The 13,390-nt window shown below is 47.4% G+C and overlaps 1 protein-coding gene across 4 annotated transcripts in view; it reads right to left on the reverse strand.

Annotated features, from left to right (window-relative positions):
* Nucleotides 1–13,390, reverse strand: part of cntrob (centrobin, centrosomal BRCA2 interacting protein) — a 40,340-nt gene that overhangs the window by 1,644 nt on the left and 25,306 nt on the right. For 2 of the 4 annotated variants that reach the window (XM_045716801.2, XM_045716800.2), the window contains exons 17-20: nt 8,254–8,453; nt 2,785–2,839; nt 283–393; nt 98–197 (exon numbers count right to left, since the gene is read on the reverse strand). In XM_045716801.2, coding sequence (XP_045572757.2) covers nt 98–197; nt 283–393; nt 2,785–2,839; nt 8,254–8,453 — 466 coding nt within the window. The remainder of the gene's footprint in view (nt 1–97; nt 198–282; nt 394–2,784; nt 2,840–8,253; nt 8,454–13,390) is intronic. The other 2 variants (XM_045716802.2, XM_045716803.2) reach the window with 2 other exon arrangements.

A 13,390-nucleotide genomic window follows, 5' to 3' on the forward strand; every position in this document is an offset into this window, starting at 1 on the left:
CTGAATGCTCAGAGCTCCAATAACATTCTGAAATACAGCTTGTTAAATGTTAGTTGTGGACAGGTCGGTTCATAAGGGGTGTGCGTCTGTGGTTTACCCATGGGTCAGCATAGCCAGCAACTGCAGAGAGTGCGACACCCTGTCAGGCTGGGAGGGGAACTGCGCCAGGAGAGACCTGAGCTGGGCTGACACCTGACCTGCAAACACACAGGGGCGGAGGTGGGTTTATAAACTGAAATTAGATATATATCCCCAGGCTATATTTGTGTGTATGCAGCACACCTGTGTTAGTTGGATTGCGTGTGGGGTGTCTGGTTTGGTCTCCAGGGGAGGAGGTAGAGTCCAGAGGGGCATGAAGCTGAAACTTCACACTGTCCCACGATGACCCCAGACCTAAACACACACACACACACACACACACACACACACACCCCCTCCAGGTAAATCAAACACATAATGCTTCACCACCCTTGAGGTAATTCTCTCTCCCGCTACTCTCTCCTCTTCCATCCTATCATCTCTTCCCTCTGCTCAAACCTTCTCCAACCTATCTCCTGATTCTGCCTCCTCAACCCTCCTCTCCTCCGTTTCTGCATCCTTTGATTTTCTCTGTCCCCTATCCTCCAGGCCGGCTCGGTCCTCCCCTCCTGCTCCGTGGCTCGACGACTCACTACGAGCTCACAGAACAGGGCTCCGGGCAGCCGAGCGGAAATGGAGGAAAACTCGCCTCCCTGCGGACCTGGCATCCTTTCACTCACTCCTCTCTACATTCTCATCTTCTGTCTCTGCTGCTAAAGCCACTTTCTACCACTCTAAATTCCAAGCATCTGCCTCTAACCCTAGGAAGCTCTTTGCTACCTTCTCCTCCCTCCTGAATCCTCCTCCCCCCCCCCCCCCCCCCCTCCTCCCTCTCTGCGGATGACTTCGTCAACCATTTTGAAAAGAAGGTTGACGATATCCGATCCTCGTTTGCTAAGTCAAACGACACCGCTGGTCCTGCTCACACTGCCCTACCCTGTGCTTTGACCTCTTTCTCCCCTCTCTCTCCAGATGAAATCTCGCGTCTTGTGACGGCCGGCCGCCCAACAACCTGCCCACTTGACCCTATCCCCTCCTCTCTTCTCCAGACCATTTCCGGAGACCTTCTCCCCTTCCTCACCTCGCTCATCAACTCATCCTTGACCACTGGCTACGTCCCTTCCGTCTTCAAGAGAGCGAGAGTTGCACCCCTTCTGAAAAAACCTACACTCGATCCCTCCGATGTCAACAACTACAGACCAGTATACCTTCTTTCTTTTCTCTCCAAAACTCTTGAACGTGCCGTCCTTGGCCAGCTCTCCTGCTATCTCTCTCAGAATGACCTTCTTGATCCTAATCAGTCAGGTTTCAAGACTGGGCATTCAACGGAGACTGCTCTTCTCTGTGTCACGGAGGCTCTCCGCACTGCTAAAGCTAACTCTCTCTCCTCTGCTCTCATACTTCTAGACCTATCTGCTGCCTTTGATACTGTGAACCATCAGATCCTCCTCTCCACCCTCTCCGAGTTGGGCATCTCCGGCGCGGCCCACGCTTGGATTGCGTCCTACCTGACAGGTCGCTCCTACCAGGTGGCGTGGCGAGAATCTGTCTCCGCACCATGCGCTCTCACCACTGGTGTCCCCCAGGGCTCTGTTCTAGGCCCTCTCCTATTCTCGCTATACACCAAGTCACTTGGCTCTGTCATATCCTCACATGGTCTCTCCTATCATTGCTATGCAGACGACACACAATTAATCTTCTCCTTTCCCCCTTCTGATAACCAGGCGGCGAATCGCATCTCTGCATGTCTGTCAGACATATCAGTGTGGATGACGGATCACCAGCTCAAGCTGAACCTCAGCAAGACGGAGCTGCTCTTCCTCCCGGGGAAGGACTGCCCGTTCCATGATCTCGCCATCACGGTTGACAACTCCCTTGTGTCCTCCTCCCAGAGTGCTAAGAACCTTGGCGTGATCCTGGACAACACCCTGTCGTTCTCCACTAACATCAAGGCGGTGACCCGATCCTGTAGGTTCATGCTCTACAACATTCGCAGATTACGACCCTGCCTCACACAGGAAGCGGCGCAGGTCCTAATCCAGGCACTTGTCATTTCCCGTCTGGATTACTGCAACTCGCTGTTGGCTGGGCTCCCTGCCTGTGCCATTAAACCCCTACAACTCATCCAGAACGCCGCAGCCCGTCTGGTGTTCAACCTTCCCAAGTTCTCTCACGTCACCCCGCTCCTCCGCTGGCTTCCAGTTGAAGCTCGCATCCGCTACAAGACCATGGTGATTGCCTACGGAGCTGTGAAGGGAACGGCACCTCCATACCTTCAGGCTCTGATCAGGCCCTACACCCAAACAAGGGCACTGCGTTCATCCACCACTGGCCTGCTGGCTCCCCTACCTCTGAGGAAGCACAGTTCCCGCTCAGCCCAGTCAAAACTGTTCGCTGCTCTGGCACCCCAATGGTGGAACAAGCTCCCTCACGACGCCAGGACAGCGGAGTCAATCACCACCTTCCGGAGACACCTGAAACCCCACCTCTTTAAGGAATACCTAGGATAGGATAAAGTAATCCTTCTAACCCCCCCCCCCCCCCCTTAAAATATTTAGATGCACTATTGTAAAGTGGTTGTTCCACTGGATATCATAAGGTGAATGCACCATTTTGTAAGTCGCTCTGGATAAGAGCGACTAAATGACTTAAATGTAATGTAATGTAAATGTAATTAAACCTTGTAATATTAGTTGCCATGGTTACCTGTGTTGTCCTGAGCTGGACTCTCCACGGGCTCTCCTGGAGAACGATCTAACAACTGATAGAAAGACAGATGGAGAGAGGGGTCTCATTGGTTTCCCTTACTAGGCAGTTCATAGCAGGGTTAAAAAGTGGGAACCGTGTTACCGAGGCTTACTAAGATTTAACACCCAAACCCACTCTCTTTCTATGAATAAATAACTGAAGAGCAGGTAAATTATAAGCTTAACAAGTCACATAATAAGTTGCATGGACTCACTCTGTGTGCAATAATAGTGTTCAATATGATTTTTGAATGACTACCTCATCTCTGTACCACACACATACAATTAATTATCTGTAAGATCCCTCAGTCGAGCAGTGAATTTCAAATACAGATTCAACTACAAAGACCAGGGCGGTTTCCCAACACTACAAAGATACAGGCGCATTCCCAACTTCCTTGCCGGAGAGGAAGGAAACCACTCAGGGATTTTACCATGAGGCCAATGGTGACTTTAAAACAGTTAGAGTTTAATGGCTGTGACAGGAGAAAACTGAGGATGGATCAACAACATATTAGTTACTCCACAATACTAACCCAATTGACAGAATTGAACAGAATAAAAATATTCCAGAACTTGCATCCTGTTTGCAACAAGGCACTAACGTAATACTGCAAAAAATGTGGGAAAGTAATACAAAAGTTATGTTTGGGGCATATCTACATATCATGTTATGGGTATACTTGTAATCGTTAAGGATAGGGGAGTTTTTTTTAGGATAAAAGCACAGGCAAAATCCTAGAGGAAAACCTGGTTCAGTCTGCTCATCAGCAGACACTGGAGGACAATAACCTAAAACACAAGGCATTATCTACACTGGATTTGCTCACCAAGAAGAAAGTGAATGCTCCTGAGTGGCCAAGTTTCAGTTTTGAATTAAATCGACTTGGAAATCTATGGCAAGACCTGAAAAATGGTTGTCCATCAATGATTAACAACCAATTTGACAGAGCTTGAAGAATTTTGAAAATAATTTTGGGAATGTTGCACAATCCAGGTGTGGAAAGCTCTTAGAAACCTGCCCAGAACGACTAAGTTGTAATCGCAGCCAAAGGTGTGTCTAACATCTATTTACTATGGATCCCCATTAGTTGCCGCCTAGCTATTCTTCCTGGGGTCCGGCAAAATTAAGGCAGTTAAACAATTTAAAAAAAATATTACAATACATTCATTACAGAATTCACAACACACTAAGTGTGTGCCCTCAGGCCCATACTCCACTACCACATATCTACAACACAAAATCCATGTGCATGTATGTGTATAGTGCGTATGTTAGCGTGTGTGTATGCATGTGTCTGTGCCTATATTTGTGCTTGCATCAGTTACCTGACGTAGAATAGAGTTCCATGTAGTCATGGCTCTATGTAGTACTGTGCGCCTCCCAAAGTCTGTTCTGGACTTAGGGACTGTGAAATGTGTTGTGGGGTATGCATGGGTGCCTGAGCTGTGTTAGTCGTTTAAACAGACAGCTCGGTGCTTTCAACATGTCAATACCTCTCACAAATAAAATTTGTGAAGTCAATCTCTCTATTTTGAGCCAGGAGAGATATTATTCATGTTTGCTGTGTACATCCAAGGGCCAGCTGTGCTGCCCTGTTCTGAGACAATTGCAATTGTCCTAAGTCCCTATTTGTGGTACCTGACCAATTGACTGAACAGTAGTCCAGGTGTGACAAAACTAGAGCCTGTAGAGCCTTGTTGATAGTGCTGTTAAGAAGGTAGAACAACACTTTATTATGGACAGACTTCTCCCCATATTAGCTACAGTTGTATCAATATGTATTGACTCAGGGGGTTGAATACTTATCTAATCAAGATACAGTGCATTCGGAAAGTATTCAGACCCCTTGACTTATTCCACATTTTGTTACGTTACAGCTTTATTATAACATTGATTAAATCATTTTTTCCCTCAACACAATATACCCAAAAGCAAAAACAGGTTTTTAGAAATGTTTGCAAATGTATAAAAAAAAATAATGGAAATATAATTTACATACGTATTCAGACCATTTACTCAGTACTTTGTTGAAGCACCTTTGGCAGCGATTACAGCCTCGAGTCTTCTTGGGTATGACGCTACAAGCTTGGCACACCTGTATTTGGGGAGTTTCTCCCATTATCCTCTGCAGATCCTCTCAAGCTCTGTCAGGTTGGATGGAGAGCATTGCTGCACAGCTTTTTTCAGGTCTTTCCAGAGATGTTCAATTGGGTTCAAGTACGGGCTCTGGCGGGTCCACTCAAGGACATTGAGACTTGTCCCGAAGCCACTCCCACATTGTCTTGGCTGTGCGCTTAGGTATTCAGGCTAAAGAGTTCAATCTTCGTTTCATCAGACCAGATAATCTTGTTTTTCATGGTCAAAGTCTTTAGGTGCCTTTTGGCAAACTCCAAGAGGGATGTCATGTGCCTTTTACTGAAGAGTGGCTTCAGTCTAGCCACTCTACCATAAAGGCCTGATTGGTGGTGTGCTACAGAGATGGTTGTCCTTCTGGAAGGTTCTCCCATCTCCACAGAGGAACTCTAGAGCTCTGTCAGAGTGACCATGGGTCAATTATTATTAATTTTTTTTGTGACAAGGTAGGGTTTGTATACAGATGATAACCCTATTTGGTAAAATACCATATTATGGCAAGAACAGCTCAAATAGGCAAAGAGAAACGACAGTCCATCATTACCTTAACCTGTTGGGGCTAGGGGGCAGTATTTGCACGGCCGGATAAAAAACGTACCCGATTTAAACTGGTTACTACTCTTGCCCAGAAACGAGAATATGCATATAAATAGTAGATTTGGATTGAAAACCTTAAAGTTTCTAAAACTGTTTTAATGGTGTCTGTGAGTATAACAAAACTCATATGGCAGGCCAAAACCTGAGAACATTCCATACAGGAAGTGCCCTGTCTGACAATTTGTTATCCTTCTGTTGCATCTCTATCAAAAATACAGCATCTCTGCTGTGACGTGACATTTTCTAAGGCTTCCATTGGCTCTCAGAAGGCGCCAGAAGTGGAATGACGTGTCTCCTGTCTCTGGGCGAAGAACAGCAGGAGATTTTGTGAGTGGTCAGGCTGGGGACAGTGACGCTGGAGATGCGTGTTCATGAGAATTCTCAATTTTATTCTTTCAGCCTTTGAATGAATACAACGTCGCCCGGTTGGAATATTATCGCTATTTTACGAGAAAAGTAGCATAAAAATTGATTTTAAACAGCGTTTGACATGGAATATTTTGAATTTTTTTTGACACGAAATGTGCTCGTGCGTCACCGTTTGGATAGTTACCTGAATGCATGAACAAAACGGTGTTGAAGTAGAAGTCCTGGGAGTGCATTCTGACGAAGAACAGCAAAGGTAATCCAATTTTTCTAATAGTAATTACGAGTTTAGTGAGCACCAAACTTGGTGGGTGTCAAATTAGCTAGCCTGTGATGGCCGAGCTATGTACTCAGAATATTGCAAAATGTGCTTTTGCCAAAAAGCTCTTTTAAAATCTGACACCGCAATTGCATAAAGGAGTTCTGTATCTATAATTCTTAAAATAATTATGTTTTTTGGGAACGTTTATCGTGAGTCATTTAGTAAATTCACCGGAAGTTTGCGGTGGGTATGCTAGTTCTGAACATCACATGCTAATGTAAAAAGCTGGTTTTTGATATAAATATGAACTTGATTGAACAAAACATGCATGTATTGTATAACATAATGTCCTAGGAGTGTCATCTGATGAAGATCAAAGGTTAGTGCTGCATTTAGCTGTGTTTTGGGTATTTGTGATGCATGCTAGTTGCTTGGAAATGGCTGTGTGGTTTTTTTGTGTCTATGTACTCTCCTAACATAATCTAATGTTTTGTTTTCGCTGTAAAACCTTTCGGAAAATCGGGAAAAGTGGTTCGATTCAGGAGAAGTGTATCTATAAAATGGTGTAAAATAGTCCTATGTTTGAGAACTTTGAATTATGACATTTTGTGGTTTTAAATTTGGCGCTCTGATTTGTCACTGGTTGTTGAAAAGTGTGGGACGATTTCGTCCCACCTCCCCTAGAGAGGTTAAATAACAAATAAACATCCCATACTGACAAAGTGAAAACAAGTCTAGAAATTTTTGCAAATGTCACAGTAAAAATTACAGTAAAATCAGTATATGTAAAACTTTATGTAACAGTTGACAGTGCATTTCAGAGCCAAAACCAAGCCAGGAGGTCAAAGGAATAGAGCTCCAAGACAGGATTGTGTTGAGTCACAGATCTGGGGAAGGGTACCAAAACATTTCTGCAGCATTAAAGGTCCCCAAGAACACAGTGGCCTCCATCATTCTTAAATGGAAGAAGTTTGGAACCACCAAGACTCTTCCTAGAGCTGGCTGCCTGGCCAAACTGAGCAATCAGGGGAGAATGGCCTTGCACAGGGAGGTGACAAACAACCCGATGGTCACTCTGACAGAGCTCCAGAGTTCATCTGTGGAGAACCTTCCAGAAGGAATCTCTGCAGCACTCCACCAATCAGGCCTTTATGGTAGAGTGGCCAGACAGAAGCCACTCCTCAGTAAAAAGCACATGCCAGCCCGCTTGGAGTTTGCCAAAAGGCACCTAAAGACTTTCAAACCATGAGAAATAAGATTCTCTGGGATGATTTCAGTGGCAGGGACTGGAAGACTAGTCAGGATCAAGGGAAAGATGAACAGAGCAAAGTACAAAGAGATCCTTGATGAAAACCAGCTTCAAAGCGCTCGGGACCTCAGACTGGGACGAAGGTTCCTCTTTTAACAGGACAACGACCCTAAGCACACAGCCAAGACAAAGCAGGAGTGGCTTCGGGACAAGTCTCCGAATGTCCTTGAGTGGCCCAGCCAGAGCCCGGACTTGAACCCGATCGAACATCTCTGGAGAGACCCGAAAATAGCTGTGCAGTAACGCTCCCCATCCAACCTGACAGAACTTGAGGATCTGCAGAGAAGAATGGGAGAAACTCCCCAAATACAGGTGTGCAAAGCTTGTAATTGCTGCAAAAGCTGCTTCAGAGTAAAGTGTCTAAATACTTACGTAAAGGTGATATTTCCTGGGCTTTCTTTGTATAAATTTGCACAAAAAAAATGTAAACCTGTTTTTTCTTTGTCATTATGGGTAGATTGATGAGGGAAAAAAACTATTTATCAACTTTAAAATAAGGCTGTAACGTAACAAAATGTGGAAAAAGTCAAGGGGTCTGAATACTTTCCGAATGCACTGCATATGCTTCCGAAATACACTTACAGTTTTGGCAGAAAATACAGGGAGAAAAGTGATTAATTCTCGGGATGGAACTTTTGTAAAATAACTGGGAAATATTCAAACCTAGTTCATAGTTTTAGAGAACTGTGTGTAAGTGAAAGTAAAGAGAACATAGACAGAGTGTGTGTGTCACAGAGAGCAAGTGAGAGGTACTCACCATGGAGACATAGTACTGTAGTTCACTCCTCCTTCCGGGGTCAAAGCTAGGGCTGGGGCCAGAGGTGAGGCTGGGACCCCTCTCCGTCCACTGTTGCCTCTCTCCACTCTCAGCTCTCTGTCTTTCTCCCTTATGCTCCTCTTCCTCCGCCACACATCCCCTCAGATCTCCCCCTCTGTCACACAGCTCCTCAAGTCCTGCTACACAAACACACACAGAAAAGTGGCGATGTAGACACAAGCATAGAGTATATTTAGCTGTGTAGAGAGATTAACCCAGGATGTGTACGATTGTGTTTTTTTGTTCGTTTATTTGCGTTGTTTGTAACTTTATTTATTTTTTTTTACTTATTTTGTACATAATGTTGCTGCTACCTTCTCTTATGACCAAAAATAACTTCTGGCGATCAGGACTTTGATTACTCACCACGGACTGGCAGAATCCTTTTTTTCCTTTAACGAGTCTGACGAGGCCGACGCGAACGATATACTGCTTTCTCGTGAACAGGCCAGATCCCCGTGATTTGCGTGAAGATGAGGCAGAGAAAAAGGGGCTGGAGGGCGGGCTGCCTTCTGAGAATTCGTATGTGATCGGAAAAAACCCCCACTTCCTTCCATTCTGCTAGCAAACTTGCAATCTTTGGACAATAAAAATAGATGACCTAAGCGGAAGATTAAACTACCAATGGGACATTCAAAACTGTAATACCTTATGCTTCACAGCGACGTGGCTGAACATTTACATTACATTACATTTAAGTCATTTAGCAGACGCTCTTATCCAGAGCGACTTACAAATTGGTGCATTCACCTTATGATATCCAGTGGAACAACCACTTTACAATAGTGCATCTAAATCTTTTGGGGGGGGGGGGGGGGTCAGAAGGATTACTTTATCCTATCCTAGGTATTCCTTAAAGAGGTGGGGTTTCAGGTGTCTCCGGAAGGTGGTGATTGACTCCGCTGTCCTGGCGTCGTGAGGGAGCTTGTTCCACCATTGGGGTGTCAGAGCAGCGAACAATTTTGACTGGGCTGAGCGGGAACTGTGCTTCCTCAGAGGTAGGGGGGCCAGCAGGCCAGAGGTGGATGAACGCAGTGCCCTTGTTTGGGTGTAGGGCCTGATCAGAGCCTGAAGGTATGGAGGTGCCGTTCCCTTCACAGCTCCGTAGGCAATCGCCATGGTCTTGTAGCGGATGCGAGCTTCAACTGGAAGCCAGTGGAGAGAGCGGAGGAGCGGGGTGACGTGAGAGAACTTGGGAAGGTTGAACACCAGACGGGCTGCGGCGTTCTGGATGAGTTGTAGGGGTTTAATGGCACAGGCAGGGAGCCCAGCCAACAGCGAGTTGCAGTAATCCAGACGGGAGATGACAAGTGCCTGGATTAGGACCTGCGCCGCTTCCTGTGTGAGGCAGGGTCGTAATCTGCGAATGTTGTAGAGCATGAACCTACAGGATCGGGTCACCGCCTTGATGTCAGTGGAGAACGACAGGGTGTTGTCCAGGATCACGCCAAGGTTCTTAGCACTCTGGGAGGAGGACACAAGGGAGTTGTCAACCGTGATGGCGAAATCATGGAACGGGCAGTCCTTCCCCGGGAGGAAGAGCAGCTCCGTCTTGCCGAGGTTCAGCTTGAGCTGGTGATCCGTCATCCACACTGATATGTCTGACAGACATGCAGAGATGCGATTCGCCGCCTGGTTATCAGAAGGGGGAAAGGAGAAGATTAATTGTGTGTCGTCTGCATAGCAATGATAGGAGAGACCATGTGAGGATATGACAGAGCCAAGTGACTTGGTGTATAGCGAGAATAGGAGAGGGCCTAGAACAGAGCCCTGGGGGACACCATTGGTTAGAGCGCATGGTGCGGAGACAGATTCTCGCCACGCCACCTGGTAGGAGCGACCTGTCAGGTAGGACGCAATCCAAGCGTGGGCCGCGCCGGAGATGCCCAACTCGGAGAGGGTGGAGAGGAGGGTCTGATGGTTCACAGTATCAAAGGCAGCAGATAGGTCTAGAAGGATGAGAGCAGAGGAGAGAGAGTTAGCTTTAGCAGTGCGGAGAGCCTCCGTGACACAGAGAAGAGCAGTCTCAGTTGAATGCCCAGTCTTGAAACCTGACTGATTAGGATCAAGAAGGTCATTCTGAGAGAGATAGCAGGAGAGCTGGCCAAGGACGGCACGTTCAAGAGTTTTGGAGAGAAAAGAAAGAAGGGATACTGGTCTGTAGTTGTTGACATCGGAGGGATCGAGTGTAGGTTTTTTCAGAAGGGGTGCAACTCTCGCTCTCTTGAAGACGGAAGGGACGTAGCCAGCGGTCAAGGATGAGTTGATGAGCGAGGTGAGGAAGGGGAGAAGGTCTCCGGAAATGGTCTGGAGAAGAGAGGAGGGGATAGGGTCAAGTGGGCAGGTTGTTGGGCGGCCGGCCGTCACAAGACGCGAGATTTCATCTGGAGAGAGAGGGGAGAAAGAGGTCAAAGCACAGGGTAGGGCAGTGTGAGCAGGACCAGCGGTGTCGTTTGACTTAGCAAACGAGGATCGGATATCGTCAACCTTCTTTTCAAAATGGTTGACGAAGTCATCCGCAGAGAGGGAGGAGGGGGGGGGGGGGGAGGGGGAGGAGGATTCAGGAGGGAGGAGAAGGTAGCAAAGAGCTTCCTAGGGTTAGAGGCAGATGCTTGGAATTTAGAGTGGTAGAAAGTGGCTTTAGCAGCAGAGACAGAAGAGGAGAATGTAGAGAGGAGGGAGTGAAAGGATGCCAGGTCCGCAGGGAGGCGAGTTTTCCTCCATTTCCGCTCGGCTGCCCGGAGCCCTGTTCTGTGAGCTCGTAGTGAGTCGTCGAGCCACGGAGCAGGAGGGGAGGACCGAGCCGGCCTGGAGGATAGGGGACAGAGAAAATCAAAGGATGCAGAAAGGGAGGAGAGGAGGGTTGAGGAGGCAGAATCAGGAGATAGGTTGGAGAAGGTTTGAGCAGAGGGAAGAGATGATAGGATGGAAGAGGAGAGAGTAGCGGGAGAGAGAGAGCGAAGGTTGGGACGGCGCAATACCATCCGAGTAGGGGCAGAGTGAGAAGTGTTGGATGAGAGCAAGAGGGAAAAGGATACAAGGTAGTGGTCGGAGATTTGGAGGGGAGTTGCAATGAGATTAGTGGAAGAACAGCATCTAGTAAAGATGAGGTCAAGCGTATTGCCTGCCTTGTGAGTAGGGGGGGAAGGTGAGAGGGTGAGGTCAAAAGAGGAGAGGAGTGGAAAGAAGGAGGCAGAGAGGAATGAGTCAAAGGTAGACGTGGGGAGGTTAAAGTCACCCAGAACTGTGAGAGGTGAGCCATCCTCAGGAAAGGAACTTATCAAGGCGTCAAGCTCATTGATGAACTCTCCAAGGGAACCTGGAGGGCGATAAATGATATAGATGTTAAGCTTGAAAGGGCTGGTAACTGTGACAGCATGGAATTCAAATGAGGAGATAGACAGATGGGTCAGAGGAGAAAGAGAGAATGTCCACTTGGGAGAGATGAGGATTCCAGTGCCACCACCCCGCTGGCTCGATGCTCTAGGGGTATGCGAGAACACGTGGGCAGACGAAGAGAGAGCAGTAGGAGTAGCAGTGTTATCTGTGGTAATCCATGTTTCCGTCAGCGCCAGGAAGTCTAGGGACTGGAGGGTAGCATAGGCTGAGATGAACTCAGCCTGCAATATGTTCTGGGATTCCTTCGATGGCATTGAGGAGTACACCACATCAGTCATTGGCTTCATCAATAAGTGCATCGATGACGTCGTCCCCACTGTGCCCGTACGTACACACCCCAAACAGAAGCCATGGATTACAGGCAACATTCACACAGAGCTAAAGGCTAGAGCTGCCACTTTCAAGGAGCGGGACTCTAACCCGGAAGCTTATAAGAAATCCCGCTATGCCCTCCGACGAACTGTCAATACAATACTAAGATCGAATCGTACTACACCGGTTCTGACGCTCGTCGGATGTGGCAGGGCTTTCAAACCATTACAGACTACAAAAGGGAAGCACAGCCGAGAGCTGCTCAGTGACACAAACCTACCAGACGAGCTAAACTACTTCTATGCTCGCTTCGAGGCAAATAACACTGAAACATGCATGAGAGCATCAGCTGTTCCGGAAGACTGTGTGATCACGCTCTCCGCAGCCGATGTAAGACCTTTAGACAGGTCAGCATTCACAAGGCAGCAGGGCCAGACGGATTATCAGGACGTGTACTGCGAGCATGCGCTGACCAACTGGCAAGTGTCTTCACTGACAAATTCAACCTCTCCCTGTCCAAGTCTGTAATATCAACATCTTTTAAGCAGACCACCATAGTGCCTGTGCCCAAAAACACTAAGGTAACCTGCCTAAATGACTACCGACCCGTAACACTCACATCTGTAGCCATGAAGTGCTTCAAAAGGCTGGTCATGTCTCACAACAACACCGTTATCCCAGAAACCCTAGACCCACTCCAATTTGCATACCACCCCAACAGATCCACAGATGATGCAATCAGTGCATCCCACACTGCCCTTTCCAACCTGGACAAAAGGAACACCCACGTGAGAATGCTATTCATTGACTACAGCTCAGTGTTCAACACCATGGTGCCCTCAAAGCTCATCAATAAGCTAAGGACCCTGGGACTAAACACTTCCCTCTGCAACTGGATCCTGGACTTCCTGACGGTACACCACCAGGTGGTAAGGGTAGCTAATAACAAATCCGCCATGCAGATCCTCAACACAGGGGCCCCTCAGGGGTGCGTGCTCAGTCCCCTCCTGTACTCCCTGTTCACTCATGACTGCACGGCCAGGCTAACATGGTCCAAGCACACCAAGACAGTCGTGAAGAGGGCACGACAAAACCTATTCACCCTCAGGAGACTGAAAAGATTTGGCATGGGTCCTCAGATCCTCAAAAAGTTCTATAGCTGCACCATCGACAGCATCCTGACTGGCTGCAACTGCTTGGCCTCCGACCGCAAGGCACTAACAGAGGGTAGTGCTAATGAATCAGTACATCACTGGGGACAAGTTTCCTGACATCCAGGACCTCTACACAAGGTGGTGTCAGAGGAAGGCCCTAAAAATTGTCAAAGACTCCAGCCACCCTAGTCTTAGACTGTTCTCTCTGCTAC

This window comes from Salmo salar, chromosome 04 (genome assembly GCF_965601325.2).
Source record: "Salmo salar chromosome 04, fSalSal1, whole genome shotgun sequence".
NCBI lineage: Eukaryota > Metazoa > Chordata > Actinopteri > Salmoniformes > Salmonidae > Salmo > Salmo salar.